The 25,538-nt window shown below is 27.5% G+C and overlaps 2 protein-coding genes across 2 annotated transcripts; one reads left to right on the top strand and one right to left on the bottom strand.

Moving 5' to 3' along the window:
- The first annotated feature begins 10,365 nt into the window (after positions 1–10,365).
- On the top strand, positions 10,366–15,881 carry LOC101488794 (O-fucosyltransferase 19-like). Its single transcript, XM_004506583.4, has 8 exons — positions 10,366–11,177; positions 12,337–12,409; positions 12,499–12,569; positions 12,896–12,984; positions 13,087–13,219; positions 13,497–13,729; positions 14,294–14,770; positions 15,060–15,881. The coding sequence occupies exons 1-8, from the start codon at positions 10,587–10,589 to the stop codon at positions 15,307–15,309; spliced, it is 1,917 nt and encodes a 638-aa protein (XP_004506640.1). The 5' UTR covers positions 10,366–10,586; the 3' UTR covers positions 15,310–15,881.
- A 5,543-nt stretch (positions 15,882–21,424) lies between these two features.
- On the bottom strand, positions 21,425–24,403 carry LOC101489122 (fructokinase-like 1, chloroplastic). The gene is made up of 2 exons (XM_004506584.4): positions 23,610–24,403; positions 21,425–22,385 (listed from the first exon to the last, which is right to left on the bottom strand). Exons 1-2 carry the CDS (start codon positions 24,291–24,293, stop codon positions 21,693–21,695), a joined length of 1,377 nt encoding a protein of 458 aa, XP_004506641.1. The 5' UTR covers positions 24,294–24,403; the 3' UTR covers positions 21,425–21,692.
- Positions 24,404–25,538: the final 1,135 nt, after the last annotated feature.

Genomic DNA, 25,538 nt, shown 5'->3' with positions numbered 1-25,538 from the left:
TCACATCATCGATAGGATAAATGAGCTATTTGATAAAAAATATATGTAAACATTGACAAAAATATTAAAAGTCCAGTATATTTTTTAAAAAAAGATGAATTTGAAAATAAAATAAACATAAAATTAAAGAAAATGAACATCTTCCTAATCAGAAGGAAATAAAGATCGCCACCCAAACCAACCCACTTGCAAATTTGTGCTAATTGAAACTTGCCTAAATTGAGTCAAATTTTTTTTATGATTTTTCAAAATTGGGTCTCAACCCGCCTATACCCAACCAATGTTCAACCCTATATTCATAAAATGGGTAAAGATTCATGTACTTGACAAGGTTTGGATTTTTGGGCTCCATCCAAATATACAATAAGGGTTGGTGCAACAGCCAAATAATTAAAATTAGGTTTTTAAACTTTCAAAATTTTAGATTAAAAAAGGTTTAAAATTTTAATTTAGTTATGAATATATAATATGAGCAAGGATTAAGAATTAGAGGACTTGGGTTCAAACTTCAATGGTCTGGTCTAGTGGTAAAAAGAAAAGTTTTGGATTTGACAATTGTGGGTTTGATCTCCATTTAGGAGGGAGACAAATGTAAATCCTTTTGTAAGTGATCAAAGAGTCCTAAGGTTTTTTCTACCTTGAGTAATTTTTTCATGACAAAGACAAAGAACCTAGGTGAAGGAAAAAATATTAATATAACAACTGATTAATAATTTTTGCCGTTAAAAAAATATTATAGATACAAGTTAGTAAAAAATCTAGTTGATTCCTTACACCTCTCTTTTTCTTCATCATTCATATACGGTGATTTAGGGTCATATTTTGGATCAAAAGAGTTCATCAAAAAATGACTTTTTCACTCATTTATCTAATAAATGATTTTCACATTGATTTAGTTTTTCTTTTGTGTTTGCCCATGATTTCATCGTCTGAGTACAACGTTATTTTGTTTATTGTCATGATGCAAGGTTGTTTAGTTTCCTATTTTTTGTTAGGGCTCATTTGATTCATATTGATATATTAGCTTTAAACTATTACAGATTTGCAGGCATGTGTATTCAAACACTTTAATTTTATCACATTTATAAGTATTTTGTTATTAATGCTATTAATTTGGATGTTGTGAGTTTATTTGTAGATTCATCTTTTCAATTTTAAAGTTGTTGTTATCTGTCACACTTGGTTTTTCAAATTTTTTTATGGTAACTCTTTGAGGTTGTACCTAGGCCTCAATTTCACTAGCAAAAGTTTTTGTCTCATTTATGACTGCCTTCAAAATATTCTCTAAGGAGGTTTATGCTCCTAAGGTATTTGAGTTCTTTGTTGGATTGACATGTCCATAAGAAACTAGGACGATTGCTCCAACTTGCACGGTTGTATGCGTTAAAGTAAGTATTGTTATTAAAATTGAAGTTTCTCACATAGTTCACAAGAATGGGGTTCGCAAAGTCTTCCTCAAAAATATGATTTCCCCCATAATGTACACAAGAAACAATAGTGTTAGAATACACAACAACTATTATTGGTTGTGTAAGGTCCCCTTGGTGGTGCCAAAATAGCTTTCATCATATTTTCAAGTTAAGAAACTTGAGCAACAAGCGCAATGCTTTCGCTTACTTCATGAACTTCAACCACCTTTTACTTAGTAGTGTCTTGTGGTTGGCCAGAGAAAGTGTTTATTATAATGCTCTATATCAAATTAAATCCTTCAATATGTAATTTAGCTAAAATGCCAACTCTTGAAAATGTATCCAACATATTTCTTGAAAAAGTGAACAACCCATTATAAAATGTTTCAAGTTGGATACTCGTAGGAATGCCATAGTATCAATTAGTCGGAGTATTAAGGAGTTGACTCATACTTCACGTTAAGGTATGAGTTCAACTCTTAAAAGCGATTATTATTTTTTTATTTTTTGAGATGAAAAGTGTATTTACTTATATTTATACAAACTAATATATATGCTAATATTTATTTAGATTTATTAAAATAGATTGCCTAGTATATCTAATAAGTTTTTTTTTGTTGACGTGTAACCTAAATTTTTAAACTAAGTACCTTATAAAGAAAATATTCACCTCGTCTATTTAAGAAAAATCGGATTTGATGTAGGCCCAACATAGTAGGCCATATCCCTTTTCAAGGATAAAGATTCTCTCATGTTTAAATATATATATATATATATATATATATATATTCTTTTAGTTAAATATACTTTTAGTCATTATAAAATTTTAACATTTCAACTTACATAGAATATTTAATCTATGTAAATTTCATTTTAATATTTATAATATAAAAAGTTCTTCTACATAAAAGAGTTTAAAATTTGATTTTTAAGTCTATATTTTTGTTACTTTTATCTTGTGTTTTATACATTTAAAAAAATTATATTTAATATTCATCCCAAATTAAAAAGTTCTAAATTTTCGTCAAGAAATTTTTATAATGTTCTAAACATGCTTAATCATTAAATTTTTTAAAAGTTGAAGGACAATTAAACACATTTTGTTTAATATAGACTAATTGCAGTATATTTTGTAAGGAGTAAAAATTGTATTTTTATTTTACAGAGATTAAAATCAAAATATTAAAATTTTATAAAAACTAAAAATATATTTAACCCTGCTTTTTAAGTTGTGAATTTAAATTTTAAATTTATTAACGACGATATGATAAATATGATCTCATGTTTCATTCATACATGTGAGGATCCAAACCTTATTGCAATTTTTAACTTCGTGCATATAGAAATTACAACTTAGAAGGAAGAATTCATTTAAGATCAAGATGAAAAATCAATTTTATGGGAGTCATGCGATATTTGGAAGAGAAATTTAGGAATTTGAATGATAAAGAAGTTTAAAATATTTGTCATTGGTTTACCAAAAGAAAATAATCTACGTGATTGCAATGATTTCAAATTATATTCGAAACAAAAGATCCCATGATTCATGCTACTATATATAGTATAACAATTAATGTAAAAAACTTCTAATTTCTTGTCTGTTGGTGTGCTGATATTATACGGTATTCTTCTTTCTAATGAAAGTCACAATACTCACTCAAATAAATTGATCTTTTAGCTAAAAATGTGATTTTAAATTTGTGTAAAAGAAAGTATAACGTACTGAAAGCAATTCTCTAGGGATTAATTGAAGAAAAAGACAGACATATAATAGATAGCTCTAATTGAGCCATTATAACATTTTAAACCGTGAGGACAATGTCATTAATTTCTTAATTAATTGATTGCGTGAATTTTATGCATTGATTGAGGCCACTTAACTAAATATAACAAATGCTCTATAAATCTTCGACAGTGTGCTGTCAATTTTGTTAGTTTTCTTTTTCATTTTTTTTGTTCTTTTCTTTTAAGACTTAACTTGTGGAACTTTTTTTATTGCATATGCACATCATCTTACATAAAGTCATTATAACATATTAAACCTAACATTAATTGTTAACATTTTTTAACCAACAAGCATTTAATCTCTGTTTGGAAAAAAATAGTTGTTAGTTGATAATTAATAGTTTATGAACTAGTTGATAAATGTAAATTTAATTGATCAGTATATATTAATATTAACATTAAAAAAAATTATATTCATTAATGTTTAAAATATTTTAAAATTAGTAATTTAAAATTTATTTATTTATACTAATTTTAAAGCTTATTAATGAATACAATATTTATTTATTTAGCTAGTTGATTTATTAAAAATTATAATTAATAAATTATTTCAAATTATTTATTTTTTAATATTAATTATTTTAAATTTTTAAATTTATAAATAATTTATTAATCTGATATATTCATTTATTTATTTAGATAGTTTATTTATTTAAAATTTTAATAAATAAATTATTTTAAATAATTTAATTTAAAATATTATTTATTAAAATTAATTTGAATTTTAAGTTTAAATATTTTAAATTATAATAAGTAATTTATTTTAAATTATTTACTTATATAGATAGTTTATTTAATTGAAATTATAATAAATTAATTATAATAGGTAAAAACAATTTTAGTACAATAATAAGGATAAAATTGACAGAAAATTAAAAATGATAAGCTCCAAAACTACTTGAAGTAGCTTATAAAAAACACTATAAACTAGTTTATATATGTTGTAGGATTTTAATATGATTGACACAAGTTTATATCATATCTACAATAACAAGATTATTTTAAAATGACCTATATAGGATCCCAGAGATAGTTTACAGAGAGAAAAATATGGGCGTTGAATTACCTTCATTACTTATCATATTCCATTCAGCAACAAAATTCCTACCTATAATTCAGTGTTTAATATTAGTTAACTATAATTTAGTTAATAATAATTGTTAATAATTAATTATTGTCAATCTATAATTGATTAACTAAATAATTAATATAACAATCTATCACTTTGATAATAATAATCACTTACTAAAAAAAGTAGAAATTAAGACTAGAATATCAATTATAGTCATAACACTTGTCATTCAAAGAGAAATAAGTTTTTAACGCTGCATAAATTAAATTAAAAAATAAATCATATATGTCAAAGACTTAAATTTTATATAAAAAAAAAAAAAAAAAATTGATGACTTTAGAATGGTCCAAGCGTTTGAAAATGCTACAATAAACTTTCACTCACTAAAAACACCAAAAGACTTTAATCAAAATGATAAGTTATAATACTCATATATATATATAAAAGTCTTTAGGTTAGTGGTTCTACCAACTAGATTTTAATTTCATAAATACCACAGAATATCAACGTAGGTCTAATAGTAATTATATATAGGTATAGTTCATTACAAGAGTAATTACATTTAGTCCGTCATCGAATATTCATGTGGGTTTAAGAATAGTTGTTTTTTTAATAAAAAATTAGAGTATAAAAGGATTACATGATTGTCAATACATCAATTTAATAATAATAATTACATATACTAGAGTGATTATGTTAAATCATAATTAACCTTCATAATACAATATAATATCTGATAGAAGAATTGATATTATGCAGATCAAAACAAAAGTTTTGATATTATACTTAAGTACTTGTATATTTGTGACTTCACAAAATATGAAGATGATTAAAAGAGAGTGACAATATAATTGCTTTTTAGTTTTAATAAAGGGCAATATAATTGCATGCTAAAGAATTATTATATATTTTTCAATGACATAAGCATTCAATTACAATTCTTACGGAGATTAAAAGATTTTTATAGGACTCAATTTTTAAGGTCTCGTAGAGTACTATATATTTTATCATGCATGCAAGAACATATGACAATATAAGAATGAAAATTATCAAGTATTTATAATTTATGTAGACATGCAGTCCTACTAATCTAAAATATATTTAAAAGGAGTATTTACCACTCCAACTACTATAAAAAAAATGCGAAAGTTTGAATTTTATTAGACTTTTATTAGTTATTCTGATATTATTTGAAACTTTTTTGTCAAGGTAAATTTTCATAAAAGTTTATTCATTGGTATTCAAGTATTTATTCTTGAATATAAGAAGATGCTAATATGATGAATTGTGACGTGGGAATTCTACCTTTTAAATATTTGGGCTATCGGTCGGTTATATTCTAAAGAGATTCTTGTTCTGACAATAAGTGGTTGATTGGATTTGAATGAATTATGGAAGTAGAAGTCTAAATATCTGTCTATAGTTGATCGTTTGGTTATTTTAAAAATTATTTTGTCTACGTTGTCAATTTACTTCATTTCTTTTTTTAGAGTTCGATCATGTAGCATTTCTAAAATTATATCTTTGTTTAAATCTTTTTTATGTTGTGGAAGTGACGAAGCTTGAAAGATTCACGGAGTAAAATGAAATTAAATATGTTGAGCCAAAAGATATTTGAAATATTTTAATGTAGCTTTACTAGATAAATGGAGATGTAAGAGAGAGTTTGTGGTTTAAGGTATTATTTCATAAATATGGGCTAGATCGAAGTGGAGAGGTGGTTTGTTCCTTAAGAGAATATGTTTGAATTTGATTTTTCCTGTACAACCAACATTTTAGGTGGCAATGGTGAAAGGATCTTCGTGATAGTTCTCACAATGTGATGTGAAGAGTTAAGAATTCACGATTTTTATATTTTAATTACATTAGACTCTAATCAAGTAGCATGAAATTTCAGAGTATTTTTGTAACCAAAAGTTTGTAAATGTGTAGACTTATACTCTTTTTGCAAATGAGATTTTTTGTCTAATGTTTATTAAACATATTAAACAAATCAACTTTTTATTTTTCAACAAAATTTTCACTATTTTTGTATTAACTCCGTATTTACAAGTAGCTGATGGCTTAATAATGAAAATTAATTATAAAAAATAATTTTTACAAAATAACACTCACCACAATTTTTTATTGGTAGTTTTTAGATTATTTTTATATTCGAATACTTTTTAAAAGTTGTAACAAAGAAACTCTTAATACAATATTCAATAATTTTTTTTTTTAATGTGCATAAGATAGTACATGATACTAGACATCAACAAGGTTATAAAAATATTATCCTAAAATCAACGATCCTTTGCATTTATAATGCAATATTAATTATTTTTTCTAATTTTACCTCCAATTAATATTTGAATCAATATATTATATTTTATATTTTTGATATAATAAATAAACTTCGATATGAAAAATAATAATTTTTTTTATTTATACAATTTTTGGTACGAAAGGAGTTGTATATTCTTTCCTTTATTTTTGCTGGAGTATATTTATTCCTGTTAACCATGTATTCCAACCCATACAAACATTTTTTTAAATAAACCTATATACACCTAGAAATTAAGACCTTAGTAAATAAGTAGATTTGAATTCCATTTCTCTTGGATTAACATTAACATATACAGTAATACATGTATTAGTACACCATTCCTATGTTAACTGCGATGTCAACGCCATTAAATGGTGAACTTCTTACTTCATATTTTACTACGAGAAGTAGAAAACCTATGAATGGAAATTTCGAAAATGCATCATTTAATTTCGATTGAAAAATGAAAACCATTTTATTGACCAAACGCAAAAATTGGTCTTCATATAAAAACACGCAACATTTAACTTAAAAAGTTCTTTTTAGCAAAGTTTAAATGTTAGTGACTTTAATTTAAAAAATGAATTAATAATTATGAGATATATATATAAATCATGAGATATTTGTAAAATAAATATCAAATGAAAGAATTTTTTAAATAAAAAAATAAGAGGTATATTAATTTTCATTTACTTGACCGAAAAATTACAGTTACCTGTTCTTTTAATTTGTGTAAGATTGCAAGTTAAACATGACAAATTTATAGTTATTACTTAAAATTTATAAGCGAGTTTAATTTTGATATAATATTAGGGTAAAAAGTTTACACAGTTATTAAATTATGACTAACCATGTGTGTGACTTTATAAGTTATGATAAAAATTAAATATTATTAATGATTTAGCGATTGTGATTGATAGACAACGTAAAAACTCTTTCTGCTAATAATATAAGTGATTAATGAGTTTTAGTAAAGGAAGAATCGTTCGATAGAACCTGACTTTAAATTATGATTGAAATAATTTTTAATTAAACTTTACTTATCTCCCGACCAAATTCTGAATTATTAAGGTCAAATTCCGTGATAATTACAAGGTTAAAATTAAAAAGTAAAAAATAAAATACTTTATACATACTAAAAGTTTAAAAATTACAATCTTTTTTTGAAAAAAAATTATTTTTATAAAACTTTTATACTATTAAGGCCTCCCAATTATTTCTTTGATTATTGAAATTGTTGGTTGGGCAATTTTATGTTCCAAATTTAAGAAAGGACAAGTTATTAGTATTTTCAAATATTGTGAATCAATTACAGACCCAAAAAAAAAAATGAAATCATTTTCTTTTTTGAGAAGACTGTGATTCAAGTACTAGAATTATATAATATAAATGCAACCACATGGTTTAGGCATACTAGTTTGAGTATTACGTTTCTAGAAAAATTTGTTTAGGACTTTTGTGTATCTCTATTTTGGGATGTAGATTGATTAACTACCTTTATGTTTAGGTACTAAATTGATATATTTTAGATATAGTGTTAGTGATTTTAAAATTTTAATTTTAGTTTTTGTAAAATAAATATATAATTTTTAGTTTATATAAAATTATTAAGTAAATAATTTTTGTTTATATTGAAATAAAATATGTTTAATTGTCTGTCAACATTAAAAATTTTGAATAAGTTTTTGTAAGCATATTTATAACATTATTAAAAGTTATTCTACAAAAATTTAGAATTTTATACATTCGGATGAATTAAATATGAATTTTTTAATGTAAAAAACTCAAAATAAAAGTAACAAAAATATAGACTTAGAAATTGAATTTTGAGATCATTTTTTGTAGATGTACTTTTTATATTGTTGTAACTATATTTGAAAAAAATTCATTCAAATATATATGTTCAATTAACAATAGAGACTAAAATTGCATTCTTGATAATTTTATAATAATTAAAAAAATCTATTTTTATTTCACAAGGAATAAAAATATATTTAATCCAATTGATATTTCATAAATAAATTTGAAGATTGATCAAACTCTTTCAATTTTAAATATAAAAATATTATAATTTAGTGGTGTAAATAGGTCATAACGACTGATAAAGGTCTATAGTCAAGTTTATGACAAACTCAGACTAAACTAGACTTTTTTTATGTATAAGTCTGTCAAAACTTTTTTAAAAGTATATTGAGTTAAAAATATTAGACTAAATAGAAATATTTAAAGTCTACCAAACTAGTCTATTTAATTAAATATAAATAAACTTTTTGTTATTGTTATTATTATCATTATTATTATATTAATTTTTTTGTTAAATCATAAATTTGCTAATATTTTCTGTAATTTAAACATATTGATCTATATCAATATTTGAAATATTTGAATATTATTATAAAATAGAATTAAAATATAATGTAATATAATATTACATACTCTAAACAATCATGTTAAATATCAATATAAAACTTAAATTTATTGACATAACTTAAATTTATTGACATGTTAACGTGTTTGTCTGTTTACAAAAACTTAGCAGTAAATGATGTAGAATTTCATAATATAATAATAAATATGTTTTTAAATAAGTTTTCAGACTTTGTGAGACTTTTATATAAGTCAAGTTAGGTCTTAATAATGAATCTTTGACATATAATAGAATATATTTGAACTTAAATTTTTTAATATAGGCTCAAGTCTTTCAAACTCTAAATCGGACTAACTTATTTGCCCCCGTAATTATAAGAGTTTAATTTCTATATATTATTAGTATAAAAAAAATTTATACTATTAATTAATTACAAATAATTATATTGATAATTTTAAAAGTAATTATAATAAAAATTAAATTTGACAGTTATAATTAACTATCGCGTGCAAGCATATAAATGAAATCCTAATTATAATTCATTATTTTTAACTTGAATACATATGAACAACAATTATATTAAGACGCTAATGCCTAATTCTTCTTTAATTTTCTGGTCCAACATGTTGTATTGCGAGAGTAGCACGAGTGTGAGTGGGTCACTAGACCAATAACTAAGTAAAAACAAATAATATTCTTTACTTTTAATAATTTTGTTTTTAAAAGAAATCACAATAGTACAAAAAGGATTTTAACATCAAACTTTCACCTCCTAAAAAGAATCAATTTGTTACATTAAGAAATAATTTCCTTGAATAAATACAAAAACAATCTGCTAATTTTAATAAGGATTATTTTTGAACATGACTAAGAGAAAGTTAAAATATTTTAATAAAATTGATATGAGATTAATTTTAAATCCTAACATTAATTTTTTTTTAAATTTAATCTAATAGTAAAAATATAAATATTGAATTTAAAGCTTATTAGTTCAAACTAATATTAACGTCATTAGGAGAAATAAATATTAAAAAAATTATATTTAAAGTTAAATATATTTAATCGATGATTACAATTTATTAACAATTATAAAAATTCTTTACATCAATATTATTTTAAATAAATACCTAACCATATCTTACAACTATATTATTTATACTATTTTTTGACAAAATATTACTATAATTTTTTTGACAAAATGTTATTTAAAATTTGTGAAAATATTATTTATGAATTCATAAAAAATAACAACAACTTACCAAAATTCGAGTCAAACCAACATAACAAATTATATTCAATATAGAAACAAATTAAAGGAATTATTTGAATAAAAAAATAATAATCAAGTGAAGGGTAATAAAGACATTTCGAGTACAAATGAAGTCCAAATGTCACACAACCAAATGATATAAAACGCGACAAAAAAAGAGAATCAGAGATCACAGATTGGCACATTCACATTGTCATTCCCCTCAGAATTTCTCCTTAGATTTCGCTCCCTCTCTCAAACTTCATCTTCAACCAAACACAATCAAAAAAAAAAAAAAAACTATTCTCCCCAGAAACCGTAACCATAAAAAAATAAAATCTCGTCTCATTGTTTTTTCGTTTTGATTATCAATCTGTCGTCGTTTTGACACCACAACGATGTCGTCCGGCGGCCCAACAACAACTTCATCAAACACAAGCCCAAGGGTCGCCGCGGGTCCCACAACGACACGTAGACGCGTAGCCGACATCAACAATAACAGCAACAACAACGTAGACACAGAGAAACAACAAGTTTCATCTAGCTTCTCAGATTTCTCCGAACTAGAACAAGACGACGTCGTATCAGGAACAACAACTCACCACCACGCGCACATTCACCATCACCTTAATCCAATCACGCGCTACCTTCTTTTACGCGCCCGCATTTTGTTCTGTGTTCCGGAGAGTTTTATAATTCGGTTGGAACAGTTATTTATTTGGTTGTATGGTTCGGTTCAGTCACTCCGGTCTGGGAAAAACGTGGGCCGTAAGATCTTTGCGGTTTTAATTTTGATGGTTGTTATGTCGGTTTTTGTTAAGGTTTCGTTTATTGGTGGTGGTGTTGAGATGAATGGAAAGAGTATTGAAAATGGTCAATTGATTTTGCAACGGTTTAAAGAAGATTGGGCTTCGGCCCAAAGGGTTGTTACTGAAACTGAAACTCAAACTGAAACTTCCATGCCTAAAAGGGTCCTCGAGAGGTTGGCTGTAAGTGATTTTTTTTTATTATTTCCCCTTTTTCTCAATCCTATTATCACGTTTCGCCAAAAGTGTTTTTTTTTTCTTCTCTTTTATTTTTACTTGTCTCTTAAAAGTTCTCTTTTCGTAATAGTAGTATGATTTTTTTAAAGTTTTTTCCCTTTTTACCGTTATCTGGGCCATGGAGGGAGAAATTAAAAATTAAAATTGTTTTTGTGAATAATCTATTTATTTTATTTTATATTAAGAAAATTGTCTTTGAGGAATCATATTTTTAATCCTTTTCATTTTTCTACCATTTTTTGTATCTTCCTTTACCTTACGATAATTCAGAAATTAGGAGTTAACTCAAGTGTGATAATAATTGTTGTAGTCATAGTCAAAGTCAGGGTTCAAATTAGATAATTTAATTTTAAAACACACTCCTAGTTTTTTACATTTTTTTTTGCTTAAGTAAGTTATACACGTAAATAAATGGATTTTGGATTTTTAAGGGTTCACTCAGCTATAACATTTTCCTCTCTTAAATTGAACATTATTCTGTCAATTTAAATTTTTTAATTAGAGATTTAAATTGAGATGATTGATGTGTGTTTAATCTTAATATTTGATTGGGTGGTAATTTTTCATGGGATAGTGCTGAATTTAACAATTTTTATTAAAGTAAGTGGAATTTTCAACTCATTTACAAAACTTGGATTCCCTTACATGATGTGGTAGTCGGTGGCAACTCACACACGTATACTGAGTTTGAATATTATTTTGGTTCTGGCTAGGTGGCTCTGACCCCAACACTTCTTTGTGTTGCTAGCTTTTTGTGATTTTCTCACGCGTTTCTTATTTGTATTTTTTCATTTCCATCTTGCTTAATGTCTTCCATGGAAATAATTATTGAATTGTATAATAACTTTAATTTTATTTATATACTCTTTTTAGACGAAAATATAAATAAAAATGAGTCAAGAAAATTAATGTATTTTAGGATAGAGGAAGTATATTAATTTTTACGATATCATCGAATCATAACTATAACTATCAGATTATTAAAAATAGTTGATCTTAATCAAAACTATTTAAAATTTCATTCATATGTTTGATTGTGTAAAATTAAACTCATTTAATAATATGATTATTTCATTAATTTGGTTAATTTATTGTTTTGCAATAGACACCAGAAATATGGATGAAGCCAAACAGTGAGAACTATTACCAATGCGTGTCTCCACCTAGAAATCAAATGAGTATGTACAATTGCATTTCGATTTTCTAAGGTGTTGCTACTTGTGATAAATTTTTGTCTGATTTGACATTCCGCGTTTGTTTTTTTCAGAGACAAAGTCAAAGACAAACGGCTATCTTCTTGTTCATGCAAATGGTGGATTGAATCAAATGAGAACAGGGGTAAGTTCAAATTTCCAAATCAAATATTATATTATACTATATTATATATATACTTACTTTAGGAATTGACCGTTATCATAGTTACTAAAGGAAAAAGATTGTGTGTGTATATATTAAATTAAATTAAAATAAATTTTATCAATCTAATATTTACTTATCATATTCATATTATCTAAACTTAATATATCTTGCACACCAATTTTGATAAATAAAAAATATGGGGTTCTGTAAATTTATTGTGTGTGAATATTTTTTTTTTCTCTGTTTCCTAAATGGTATTTCTATAATTTTGTATGCTGATTTTAAGAATGTTGAATGACATACAGATATGTGATATGGTTGCAGTGGCAAAAATAATGAATGCCACACTTGTCCTTCCTTCTCTTGACCATGATTCCTTTTGGACTGATCCAAGGTAAATTTCCCCATTTAATAACCATGTGAATGTATTAACATTAATTTATTTCCTAATGTTACCATCTTTTTTCCAAAATATAACGTCCCTAATATATTTCAGTGACTTTAAAGATATTTTTGATTGGAGGCGCTTCATGAAAGTCTTAAAAGATGACATCGACATAATTGAGTACTTGCCTGTTCGGTATGCAAATCTGAAGCCTCTTGTCAAGGCACCAGTTTCATGGTCAAAGGTATAATCAAATTATTCTACATCATCTATTCATCTTTGTGAGTGTTGTCTAATAGCAGCTATAGCAACACTATAGCAACACTATAGCATAGCAGAATTAAACAAATCACTATTATTTTGCGTTACACTATTTAGTACCAAGTGTTCAGGTGTCTTATCTCAACCACTTGAGCTACTCCTTCGGGACACGTGTCACTTCCCAATTATTTGATTTTTGCTATTACTAGTTTATCTCTTTTTAATCCAATGATGTCTTAGTTAGATGGTTGATTTTGCAGGCTAGTTACTACAGAAGTGAGATTCTTCCTTTATTGAAGAGACACAAAGTTGTACAATTTACTCACACAGATTCAAGACTTGCTAACAATGGTCTTGCTTCATCTATTCAAAAGCTTAGGTGTCGTGCCAATTACCAAGCTCTTAAGTATACAGCTGAGATTGAGGAGCTTGGAAAGACCTTGGTTGATAGACTAAGAAACAATGATGAACCATTTATTGCCCTTCATCTAAGGTATTAATTCATGGACTTAAAGATCTGTTTTGGTTTTAGAAAACATTTTTTGATTTTAACTCATGATTTTGCTTGTGATTACAGAATTGTACCTTGTTTTCACTTTGTTTTTTACATTGTGGTTAAATAGCAGTTATAGTGCTACAGTGTTGTGGAATATGAACAAAATCATCATTGTTTTGCGATATCTTATTTAGTATAAAATGTTGTCAAATAGTAGCTATAGAAACACAATAGCATTATTGGGTACTGGAATTTGAACAAACTGCTATTTTCTGCAATCTACGATTGACAACAGTGGTTTTATGTTTTCAAAGATCTACATCATGATGACATTAGCCGTTCAATTAAAATTTGTTCTAGCAAAGAAATTGTATTCTCTATTTCTGGTACAAATATTTGAAAACGAAAATTAGTGAAAGTGACATGGTAGTTTAGTGATTAAAACCAAAAATTGAAAATGTTTTCTCAATAAATAGACTCTTAAGTTTATTTGCTTACTTTTTAAGAAGAAAATTTGCTTACTATATTTCTTTCTTTGTTTCTTCCAATATGTCAATGCAGATATGAGAAAGACATGCTGGCTTTTACTGGCTGTAGCCATAATCTTACTGTTGAGGAAGCTGAGGAACTAAGGGTTATGAGGTATGGAGTCAAGCATTGGAAAGAAAAAGAGATCGATAGCGTCGAAAGGCGATTACAAGGAGGATGCCCTATGTCACCAAGAGAAGCAGCCATTTTTCTCAAGGCCATGGGATACCCTTCAACTACAACAATCTACATTGTTGCAGGCCCTATCTATGGAAGCAATAGTATGACAGCCTTTCGCGCCGAGTATCCTAATGTCTTTACTCATTCCACCCTTGCAACTGAGGAGGAGCTAGAGCCTTTTAAGCCGTATCAAAACCGTCTTGCAGCTTTGGATTACATTGTTGCCCTTGAAAGTGATGTGTTTGTTTATACTTATGATGGAAACATGGCTAAGGCGGTGCAGGGTCATAGGAGGTTCGAAGGATTTCGGAAAACCATAAATCCTGATAAGTTAGTTCCCAAAACCTAAACGACTACCTGAATTTGGATTTGAATTCTCTTCCGTCCCTCCATCCCTTGTAGTCAAATCTCAGTTTTTGAAGTAATCTAACGATCGAGAATGTTGATTTCTCATCAATTAGATTATTCATGGACTGCTGAGATTTTTCCAGTGAACCATGAGGGACGGAGACAATCAAACTCTTCTAATTTTTTTCCTTTCTTTTTTGAATATATGATAAGTCTTATATCATTGCACATGTTATCATCGTTTTTATAATCTATTTCATTTTATTTGCAGATCAAATTTTGTCAGGCTAATCGATCAATTGGATGAGGGTTCCATATCATGGGACACATTTTGTTCCGAAGTTAAAAACTTACACGCCAATCGGCTAGGTGCACCTTATCAAAGACAAGTAGGAGAGTCACCAAGAATCGAAGAGAATTTTTTCGCCAACCCTTTTCCCGGTTGTGTTTGTAACAAGTCTCAAGAGCTAATTACAAGCCAAAAACTAGATCAAAGATTGGGTGTTGGAGCACAAAAATGATAAGTATCTTGGTTTTTTGTCATATGATGACAACAAGGCTAAAAAATTGGAGCTTGATTATATTATTATGGCAATGCCTTAAAGTTCAAGGCAACAACAACTCATTTGATGAGGATGTTGGGAATGTGCTTTCCTTTGAAAACCTATTTGATGAGGATGTTGAAGAATCAAAGGAACCTTATGAGGTTATTATTTCATTCAAGATACTAGTTTCAGTTTAGGTATACAAAAAAGGGTAAGAATAGAAAGCTTGTGTATAAATATAATCAAAAGGAAAATTACAGGTTAGATAATTATATTGGGGGATTGGTTTTGACAATACTACCCTTGTTGGTTTCGTAGTACATTGTTAAACCATTGGATTCATTGATTTTTTTTTTTAAGGACAATTGCTAAATGGAGCACAATTGGATACATTTTTTGAATTGAACACTTTATACATAGGAATCTACCTTATATTGGATATCTTTGTTTATACTTACATTTATGATGTGTACCTTTATTCTTGAATTACATTGCTATGAGTGTAAAGATTTTGATGATTCAGTTAATATATTACTTTATATTTTCCAGTCGTTGTTTTATTATTTTTTTTCTTAACTCTCCATTCTTGAAAAAAAAGAAGTTTGGGTAATTTGAAATTTGATCACGAGTTAAGTATAATCTATCCAAATATTGTTCTTCTAATTTGAGAATTCATTCACTTTGATAATAAAAAAAAGACATTTAGTCAAGTTTACCAATAAAAGTGATAAAAATTATTCTTTAAATTCAAAAGTGAGAATTTTATTGAAACGTGTGCTATTGATGAAACTTTTTGAAAACGTATTTGTTATTCTGGTTTAAGAGATTAGAGCAATTAATTTAAATCAATAAATTTTATAAATTCGTTTCTTTTAATAAAGATAAAATTTAAGGTCTTTTTTTTTTAAGTTTAGATCAACTGAAAATATTAATATTATTAAATTTATTATTTTGTTGTGACTTTAAATTGAAATATCACAATTAAATGAATTAATTATAATAATATTTATCATATATTAATAAAGAAGAAAAAAAATTAAGGGCCATGGATAAAGTTTTCCATTATACTATATGTTAATATATTATTGTCGATCTTAATCGTTTTAAGATTAACAAACACAATTTTGACATTTGGCGTGATGAATTAGACTATTATTTTTAATACAGAAAGTGGACTATTTAGATTATAGTTACAATGTTACATCATATTGTATATTTAGTTTAAGCATTTTAAGAAAAATCCACTTTCTTTCAAAGATACTAAGGTAATGTGTCAACTTCCCATTCTCTCCTTAGTTATGTTTATGTATATGTGGTCCCTCTTGGGGCATCCAAATATGTTTACGAAGGTAAGGGGTTATTGACCATGAAATTTTCCTCTCCTCTCATTCAACTTATATATTTTTAAATTTTGTTATTTTTTAAAGTTTTAATTTATTTTTAATCAACTTATATATTTTTCGAATTTTATAATGTTTAAATTCAAATATATTCATCCTCAAATGATAGTCATCGTGAGAACACAAATAACATTGCGGTAAAACGTCTTCTTACAATTCTTAATAGAGATTATAGATAAAAAAATTAGAAAAAAAAAAACATATTGAAAATAAGATAATTATTCAAGTACATTAAATAATACATAAATCTCACATAGTTAATAAATAACAACTAAATAATGTAACCACTAACAAACTAACTAATATATTTAATACGTCTTTCTAATTAACTTCACTAAAAGTGTTGAGTTCGAATATTAAAATAAAATGTGGTTAAAATTCTTGAAGAAGAACAAAAACTGTTGATGAAATTTGAAAACAACATATTCATTTTCAACCTTTCACAAATGATGGAAACAAAAATTCTTGGTGTAATGGTTTGTCTTGTTCACTTGATGTGGATGTTAATGGACAAAATTTGAGGCCAATTTGAAGGGGTACGGCATAAGAGGAAAAGATGGAAATGCAAAGCAAATTTGGAATTTCTAATTCATTTTCAACCTTTCACTACTCTTACTATATTATAGTTTTATTTATTAGGTTACTCAATACTAATCAAAGAAATTATTTTATCCTATTTTGGCTAGTTATAATTTGAAATGTGTAAATGGAAATGAAAACCTTACTTCACGTTTTCACCTTGTACTTGGTACTATTTTTTGTCAAAAAAGGTAATCAATTATTAGTCGTTATGAAGGGAGGAAAAACTTCAATCAATAAGCTTAAGCTAAGTGGACGACTTTTGCTTTTTAATTGAGAAAGAGGAAAACTATTCTTTACTGCCTCAAGTCACTTTTTATAAGGGCTTATTTGCTTTTTTCATACATATGAAAAAATAATTATTAATTTAATGTGTATATTTTATGTATTGATATTTCTAAAATAACTTTTGTAATTAAATATATCAAATTTAAATTTTTATATTTTAAGACAAATTAGTAGTAAGGAGTATGTTTGAAAAAAAAACCTAATAAGAAGTGTGTTTAAAAAAATTAACAAATGTATCTAATAATTTGAAGATATACTTAAAGATAATTTTTTTCTTAAAATGAGTGCATATAATTAGACACTAAAATAATATTATACTAACCTTAGTTATCTTTGAGGAAATTTGAACATTGTCTTTAAAAATTAAAAAGTAAAACTTTTAATCATGAGCTAATACTTCATTGACAACCGTAAACGATTTTAAAAATTGGTTGGTATAATAGCAATTAGCAAGCCAATCTTTGGAAAAATACCAAAACTAAATTAGTTGACCTGGCCAGGTCCAACCAAGAATTGTTAGTTGAATTATCACAAACATGTATAATATACTTCTCTTTTGGAACAAAGCAAAATATAATAGATGAAAGTGAGCTCCTCTTTAAATCGGTTATGAGGTAAAGTTATTTGATTTGAAGATTAAAATATTTGTAATTTAATTCGATTTAAATGACATATTTATATATAAAAAAAATCAGATTTAATTTTATCTACAATTAATGTAATTTAAATTGAATTATTTTCAGTTAATTCAAATTATAGTTATTAAAAATTATTTGAAAATTAATATTATAAAATCTAAATTATAGTTATTAAAAATTGTTATAATTCTAATATTATAAAGTTACTTTCAAGTTACAAGAGTGAAGCAAAATGTAACATATAATAAATTTAAAATTAACGTTATATAGTATCATTGATACATTGTGTTAGAAATATATTAAATAGTAAGAACAATATTTAATTAAACAAAGAAATATTATTAAAAAAGTTAAAATTTACAAATAATAGATCAATGCAATATCTCATACTATGAAAAAAATATATACTTATTGAAAATTGACTAAAAACGCTCTTTTTGTTCTCTCAAGTTTCACAACCCGATAACTTTGATCCACTATTTAAAAAAGAGCAATTTTACTCTTCTTAACTTTGTTCTATTTTGTAAAAGTTAGTCCCCTTAATTTTGACTAGTTTGCCGTTGGTTTGGACCAATTTTTAAAAACATATACATCACGACTTAAAATTTAATTAAAATAAATAAATAAATAATATATTATTATGTGAACGTTGTACAATGGTAACATTTGGTAAACAAAACTTAAGTTTCATTAAGACATTTTTTCTTCCCATTGCCAGAACTTTCCAATAGACATATGAAAATGGAAAGAAGAAATTGAATAATGACATTTATGTTTTGTTGAACAAGAATTCTGTGACAATATATTTTTTATTTTTTAATTAAATTTTATATTTGTGCATACAAATTTTAAAAATAAGTCTAAATCCACACTGATTCGGTCTACATAAGTCTACATCAGCGTTGATCCGATCAAAAGCAAGAGTCTGACTTTTGAAAAAAGAGATAATGTTAAAGAGTCAAAATTGTTATTTTTAAAATAAAGGACCAAAATTGCTGGATTGAAAACTTAGAGGTCAAAAGTCACTTGAATCTTAAAAAATTTATATGTAGTTTTTGTTGGAAATGATGATTATTTTAATGAAAATTTGTTGGAAATAATGATGACATTTATGAGAGTTAGTGTTATGAATTGAAAAATAAGGAAGTCCCACATAGGAGGGTATATAAGGTGAAGGTAAGGTACTTAGGGTTTTTCCCAAGGGGTACCCCAATTTTGTAAAGGAGGGAGAACGCAAGCAAAATTGACCACCACACGTGCGCCGCCGCCGTCCGGCCCGGGCCTGGGACTTGACTACATGGTATATTATTTTTTAGCATATGAAAATTAATTATTTATTTAATTAAATGAATGTTTGCATTTTTATCTCTAATTGAAATTGATCACCACACGCACGCGCGCGTGCGCGCACCGTCTGGTCGGGCCATGGCTTTGGCTACGTGGTGTATTAATTTATAGCATGTGAAAATTAATTATTTATTTAATTAAATGAATGCTTGCGTTTTTATCTCTAATTGATACGTTAATTACGTAATTGTCCTCCACCGAGTCAACATTCAACATCTGATCCAATCAGTTACTTACTCCCGAATTCGTGCTTCAGTTTTGTTGGTGAAAACCCTAATTAATTTTCAAATAGCCTCATGAATTGATCTTATATTACGAAGTTTTTTTCTCCATCTTATATTATGAAGTTTGATATCAATTGAGGTGTTACATTTAAAAAATCGTTTTATATAAAAAATTTAGGCACATTTTCATGGTACATTTGATCTATGTAGGTAAACAACAATAGCATAACAACTCAATTGGGATGTGTACAGAGAATAGGGGGTGGAAATAGGACATATCGACCAGTCTAAATGGGTCTACGGTTTAGTCTACGTCAGATCCAAATTAAATTAGATTTTTCTTTTAAATAAACAAGACAAAAACTTTTTTAAAAAAAGTATCTTTAGTTAAAAAAATCATACTACATACCATATGATAAACCATTTAGGCTGACCTATTTAATTATTATACAAATAAAATTTATTAGATGTTCAATTTTTAGTAATATACGCATATTATCCTTCTTCAGTTTTTAACATATTAAATGTATTATTATAAAATATAATTGATGTAGGATGTGTACAAAGTAATATTATTTGAAATGTCATGTTAAATATTAAAATAAAACTGAATTTTATTGACATATTAGCTTGTTAATCTAATTAAAGATATGTTTGATTACTTATTAAAATTAAAATAAAATAGTCTTTTAAGTAATTTATATACCAGACTTCTATCAAAATACGACCTATACTTAAAAGGTAAGTATATGACAGACTACAAATTAGATTTAGACCTTAAATATTTTGATAAATCAGATTCAAGCCTAACAAAGCCTTACTTGACCCTATATATTCACCTCTACTTGAGAGTAATTGCAGAACATATGAATATGAAATTGAGAGTAACTGCGTAACACGGGAATATAAAATGTATTTAGTAGAAGAAAACAAAACTTATGAATATAAAATATGGTGCTAACTACTTAGCAAGTTCAATTAATGTAGTGTGGCATCTATATATAACTTTTATGTATAAATACAATGTGAGATATCCATTTAATGTGACACGTCATAATTTTTTTTTTAATGATATATCATAGTTTTTAATATTAAAATTTTAACAAATAAGTAATTTTAATTGATGCTTTAAAATTCCTAAAATATATTTGTTATTCTGCAAAATTCAAAGATTATTTTAATTGAAGTTCACAATTTTGAAGACAAATTTACCTAATCACTCAAATTTAAATTTCATATGGAGTAGTATTACTGATACTTATAAATGATATATATGTTTTGGAGTTGTTTTGAATTGGGCTAGGCCCATCCGAAATAGCTTCATATATACTTCTGAAGTGGCAATCTGTAAAGGTGTTTGCAAGTGGTACCAACACCAACCAAAAAGTGCATGAAGTAAAATGAGACTGTTGAACAGAATCATGATCAATCTAATAAGTAGTTCCCCTCTAATTTGTTTTGTTTTCCAAATTCTTCCAACCGATGAACTGGCCCGTTCCTCAACCGGCCGGTTCGATTCGGATCATAAAACATTGGTACTGAACTCAGGAGAGCACATAAAACTAAAAATCCAATAATGAAGTAAGTAACAAGTATTAGAAGCACAAACTACAAATACCTTACAAAAATAACATTCCAATTCTCAACTACAATGTTTTTAATTAACATCCGCCACCTGCCACTCAGAAGTAGTTTTGGGAAACAAAGATTGGAGCCAAAGTAAACAATTTCTACAAAAATCTTGATTGTGTTCTTCTACCAGCTCCCATTTGAGATATAACACTCCTAGTAAAGGATATATAATAAATTATGAAACAATTAAATACTAACTAATTCCTCATGACACTGCTAAGTTCTATTCTAGTTGCACATACAATTTTTTATCACCACATAGAAGGTACATAAACTTGTTCTTTAAGATTCTGAGTAGCACTTTCAGTAGGGAAACCTCTAACTCCACCAATAGTCCATTGTGATATAATTCCGGCTGCAACAGCGAAGCGTAGCTGTTTCTCCAAAACGTCTTGATTTTCAAACATTTCTGGGCAAGTGGTTAGTTTTCTCATGATAGCAGCAACAACAGCATCACCCGAGCCAGTTCTATCGCAAGTATACGGAGTTATGAGGACATCTTCAGTTCCAACAACAACGCCGTCAAAGGAAGGGGTATAATAGTGTATTCTAATAGTTCCATCGGTTACAAACAGGAACTTAAGTTTATCATGCCACAAAGGCGAGATTTCCTCGGCGGTGTAATGGTAATACTCGCGACGATTCTTGGTATGTTCGTAATCTTCGGCATAATATTGTGGTTCATAATTTCTCTTCCTCTCATAATGTTCTTCGTCTAAAAGGAATTCTAGTTCAGTTCTTGAAACCTCAATGATGTCTGCTTCATGCCATGCTTTTCTGATTATTTCTCGAGTTTCATCGCGTGATCTCCATAGAGGTAATGGCAAGTTTAAATCGAAAAACACAAGGCCACCGAACTTCTTTGACCATTTAATTGCTTTGAAGAGAGTTGATTCCATAGAAGAGGATGTTAGAACTTCTGAATTGAAATGGAAAATCCTAGCCTGCAATAGTCCACAGAAAAAAGTCACAACAATTTTTTTTATTCACTTTGCAGAATTGATGATGCCTCATGTCAAAACATAATTTTTGTAAAAAATATTAATGTTTGGTTACCTTTCACACAAAATTGCCTCTGAACCTCAATTTGACTAGAAGTGATGAAAAATAGCTATGGCATTATATTGAAAAAATTATACCAAATTTAAATCATACTTGCCTTCAGAGTAAAAACATTGAAATATAAGTCACTTCCCTTCAAACTCAACTTTAACCAAATCAATATTAAAATAAAAATAAAAATAAAAATCAACTTCATACAATATCGCATTTATCGAACATTCTCCCAAACAAAGGCACAACCGTCTTCCTCATACATTCACAAACTTTCTCCATGTCTACCAATGTTATTTTACTAAGTAACCTAAGAGAAAAAGTTTCCCTCCATAAAATATGATTATACTTCGTTAGCATGGTTATCAAATCAATATACAAATTGTGAATCAAAAGACCAAATTTCCAAATGATTAACCGATTCTTATTACGAAGACCTTACCAATAAATAAATGAATAGACGACAAACAAAAAGACATGACATTTTTAAGTAAAAACAAGTAACATAACATAATTATAAGTTAATATATAATATAAGAACTTCGAAATAGTTCAAGATTCAATTAATAAATCTAAAGACAAGAAAAATGACCGAGTATAAAAATTTAGACAAATAAAAGCAATTGGCTACACTAATTTTAGGTAGTAATTCATTAGAATGAATCGGTATTTGTTACAGTGAGAATCAAAACTGATCTTAATGAATCAAGATTCAAGATTCGATTCATGTCCAAAATCGACATACTCCAGAAATTCGTATCAATTGAGTTCATATAAACAACTTAATCAAGTGTATACAGTATAAGTGCTTCTATGTAAGTTATTTCTATAACAAAAGATAAACTCAAATCCAATGTTTTCATATAAATTATAAGTTGTTTTCATAAACTATCTCAGAAAGCTTATACAATAATTGAAAGCAGCTTATTGACATGTCATAAGCAGTTTCCATAATCTCTCCAAAACAGTCACGCAGTGTTTATGTAAGTAGATAAACTCAAATAAACTAATCCAAATACAACTCGACTCGCATGTAGTGAAAAATTAGCTAATAAAAGTGGCAAAATAGTAACAATTAACAATGCTAGATTAAAGTTAAAAAAAAAAAAAAAAACCTCTTTCAAAACAGCAAGATTCAATTCAGAGCTATGAAGAGAATCCTCAGCAGATTCTTTAACAATCTCCATCCTCATCTTCCCATCATCAAACTTCACCTTCATATAAGCACATCCAGTCCTAAACCCCGAATCGAATTTCACACCTCTAGTCTGCACTTTCTCCTTATTCATAGCCAACACAAGCTCTTCACCAAACTCATCCTCCCCAACTTTCCCCAACAAAGCCGCCCGTCCGCCGAGCCTAACATGGGCCACTGCCACATTGGACGGTGGCCCACCAGGTGCTCGAGCGAACTCCGGCGGCTTCCATTGTAACATTTTCCATTCTGAGTAAATATCGGGGTGCATTGGAAACTCGTGCACCCGCACAGTAGGGATAAATTCCCTCTGTGTTGCTCCGAAACAGCATACTAACGGTGGGTCTTCGTATGGGAAATCGATTCCGTCGTCGTAGTGTTCTAATTCGTGTTGTTCTTGTTCTGTTTCTGCGTTTTGAGGTTGTGATGTGTCGTTTTGAGTTGGGTTGTTTTTTTTGGTGCGTCGTTTTTGGGTCGTGGATTGTGATGATTGTGTTGTGGTGGCTTTAATTTGAAAGGTTGGTGTGAATTTGGAAAGAGTTTGGGGTTTTTTAAATGAGGTTGGAAGAAGGAGAAGGTGATGATGAAGAATTGATGAGGACATTTTTTGGTGTTTGGATTAATGATGGAAGGGTTTATCATTCATTTTTGTGTATGAAAATGTTGTCGGGTTGTTGGGATTTTGATATGGTGCGTTATCCGAACCAGGTAAGAAAATGGTTTTTATTTTACTTAGCAAAAGGTGAAGGTGATTTTTGTAGTGGAAATCATTCATTTGAGTTTCCAAATTTTAAGTAGGGGTATATATGGACGCGAGTCGATCCGTCAATCCGATCACCCAACTCAATCCGATTTTTACTTGTACTCGGTCACTTTCGGATCCGATCCAACTCAATTCGTTGAAGTCCGCTTATATTTGGTTTGGATAATGAGTTCAACAATTTGAACATGTTGACCTGACTCGGCAGTCGTCATCCACCTTCTTCAGCAGTCGTCATCCACCTTCTTCTTATGTTCGATATATGCGTCGACTTTCTTCTGTTATTGCTTTGTTTCATTCATATTTTACTTAATTATTATTTCTTCTTCTTAATTTCCTCACTTTTATTATTTTGTTTTTGTATATTCTTAATTGTTCCATTCCATAATTTGAGAAACTTATTAAGTGTTTGGACTTGAAGTTGACATTGCTTAGAATTGATGAATTTCTATATTTTATTGATTTATTGTTGTTGAATTTATTTATGTATTTGAAGATTGTTGGATTTATTTTTGTGTGTGAGAAGTTGCTGGTTTTTTTAAATAACTGAATGATGTGATATAAATTTTATATTTTTTGAGACATTCAAGTATTAAACATAATTTCATTAAATTTTTCCGTAAAACAAAAAACCAGGTTATTATTTATGTATAACCAGCGAATCCAACCCAACTCAACCCAACCCATTCTTGATCGGGTCGATTCGGTTCGGGTTAAATGAGAAAAAATATGGGTTTAGAACTTAATCCAATTCACAGATAATTGATTGGGTCGGGTATCAATTTTTTTCAAAACCAGCTCCTCCCAACTCAGGTACCCCTAATTGTAAGTGTGGTGCCATTTTGGATTTTTTTTTTTTTCAAATGGAAAACCAAAATAGAACTAAGGCTTGACTTTAGGAGAAAGGCTTCCATTAAGTCTTTATTAATAAGGAAATTAATTATACTTGCAATATTATTTAATAATATAAGAGAATGCCCTACATTGTGACCTATAAGAGCTAAGACATATGCATTGTAGTTTGCCTCATGATAAACATATTTTTAACGTGTTTGAAAAATATGGATTCCATAATATATATATCAAAAT

This window comes from Cicer arietinum, chromosome 6, assembly GCF_000331145.2.
Source record: "Cicer arietinum cultivar CDC Frontier isolate Library 1 chromosome 6, Cicar.CDCFrontier_v2.0, whole genome shotgun sequence".
Lineage (NCBI taxonomy): Eukaryota > Viridiplantae > Streptophyta > Magnoliopsida > Fabales > Fabaceae > Cicer > Cicer arietinum.
This window is presented reverse-complemented; position numbering and strand designations above follow the sequence as displayed.